At 43.6% G+C, this 2,009-nt stretch overlaps 1 protein-coding gene across 1 annotated transcript in view; it reads left to right on the forward strand.

The window, feature by feature from the left end:
- SHPK (sedoheptulokinase) overlaps window positions 1–2,009 on the forward strand; it is a gene marked incomplete at its 5' end in the record, with an annotated part of 6,942 nt that overhangs the window by 3,836 nt on the left and 1,097 nt on the right. The window contains 3 exons of the mRNA XM_009079699.1: window positions 160–312; window positions 1,383–1,558; window positions 1,652–1,852. Of these exons, the coding sequence (XP_009077947.1) occupies window positions 160–312; window positions 1,383–1,558; window positions 1,652–1,852 (530 nt within the window). The remainder of the gene's footprint in view (window positions 1–159; window positions 313–1,382; window positions 1,559–1,651; window positions 1,853–2,009) is intronic.

A 2,009-nucleotide genomic window follows, 5' to 3' on the forward strand; every position in this document is an offset into this window, starting at 1 on the left:
ATTCCATTTAAAAAAAACAAAGCAAACCAACAAAATGCAGGTTGATCGCTCAAGTGGCTGTTCAGTTTTTAGAGTTCCCATAGCAATGGAAGTAGCTTTGCTCCTACTGCCTTAAAGCACTTCTCATTGGTTTTGTTTTCCAACTGTCTTGTTTAAAAGTCCAGATTTTCTGAAGGCTTATGATGCAGCTGGAACTATCCAGGACTATGTGGTTGCCATGTTGTGTGACCTGAAGAAGCCACTCATGTCCATCCAGAATGCTGCCAGCTGGGGATATTTTAATTCCAGAACCAAAAGCTGGAATACTGACATGTAAGTGCCAAGGACAGTCAGTGGGTTTGTGCATTGCTTGTGTTAGGCAATGTGAACTCCTCTGTGGGCCCTGAGTTTCACTGAGCTACAGAAAAAAAGAGATTGAAACTTGCTTCTGATCCTTTGTGGCCTGTACTGAAGAACTGTTGAGAGTTTGCTCAGTTTGTAAGGTGCCTCTGTTTAAATGATGGAAAATCTGGTGCAGTACTTTTGGAAACACCTAACAGCAGCAGAGCTGAGACTCCTCAGTGAGTCCTTGTAGACCAAACTGTTCTCTCCTTTTCTGTGGTGGGCTGGGATGTCCAAATCCATGCTGCAGCTGAGGTGTTCCCTCTGCCATGGTAAAAAACCAGTTATCAATCTAGTTTTTTTGAGCTGAGCTCCTTCATAGCTACTAAGACTTACTTGTGATAATACTTAAGATTTATTAGGCTACAGAAAATCAGTTTATTCATTTACTTATTTTAATGATTTGCTCTTTCAGGGCTGAGTGCTAAGGCCTTACATATTTCAGGGCTTAGGTTAGGCCAGGACTCCAAGGTGAAAGATCTTCTCAGCAAGGTATGAAAGAGTGACAGAAACTTGCATTTGGTCATCTGAACTTTTACTAATGTGGTTGTTGCACTGTAGTGTATCTTGCAGCTGATTGCTAAGGAGTTTGTTGGACTTAACTCTCTGTGATTTGGTTGTGAACCACTAACTGCATGACAGCTAAAGTTCTTTGACACTTAGCTGTGTTTTTTGCTGGTTTTGTGATTGTCCCTTTACCCTGAAACTGCTTGGCCATACAACATCAGTGGGTTAAACTTGCTGAACATGAACTGTATAATCTTAGGTACTGAATAATAAAAGAAAGCTATTTATTCTGCTAGACTATTCCAGTTGACCCATCCCATTGAACTGGAATGCTGCCCCTCTCCAAGGCAAAAGCTTTCTCAATAGGTGAAAGCATCCATAAATCCAGCAGCCACAAGTGTATGGCCACGTTCATCTGTGACTTCAAAGAGGTCTTTGTAGTCATTCCACACATTCCCATACTGCTTTCTTTCATAATGGTGTTCTGGTTACAGATTGGAAAAATCTGGCTTTCCTGTTCACTTGCTTCCTGAGGTGGGAGACCCTGGCAGCGTTGCAGGCAGGACAACCTGTGCATGGCATGGAATACCCAAAGGAGCCAAAGTAGGAGTTGCTCTGGGAGATTTCCAATGCTCTGTTTATTCCTGTCTGACTGAGAGGACTGATGCAGGTATGATCATTTTGCTATCTGACTTGGTTTTCTCCTTGTCCTCTTTCAGGGTGGCCTAATAAAACATGGGGTTTTTTTCCTTTTGTGTTCTAGTTCTCAATATCAGCACCTCTGCTCAGCTGACCATCTCCATGCCCCTGGGCTTCCAGCCTCCAGAGACACCAGATCCTTCCTCAGCTGTTGCTTATTTTCCCTACTTCAATGGTGACTACCTGGCAGTGGCAGCATCACTGAACGGGGGCAATGTGCTGGCAGCGTTTGTGGCCATGGTGGGACAGTGGGCAGAGGAGTTAGGTAAGTCATTTAAGGAGAGTAAAGCTTAAAACTGAGGTTAATCAGCAAAGTAAAAGGAAGCTAAGGCAAAGGAACAAGCCTAGAGCTGTTCTGTCATGCCACACAGGGAACAAGGATGTAACTCCTGGGTCATGCTTCCTAGATGTCTGGAATTTCC

Source organism: Acanthisitta chloris, unplaced genomic scaffold (genome assembly GCF_000695815.1).
Source record: "Acanthisitta chloris isolate BGI_N310 unplaced genomic scaffold, ASM69581v1 scaffold4788, whole genome shotgun sequence".
NCBI lineage: Eukaryota > Metazoa > Chordata > Aves > Passeriformes > Acanthisittidae > Acanthisitta > Acanthisitta chloris.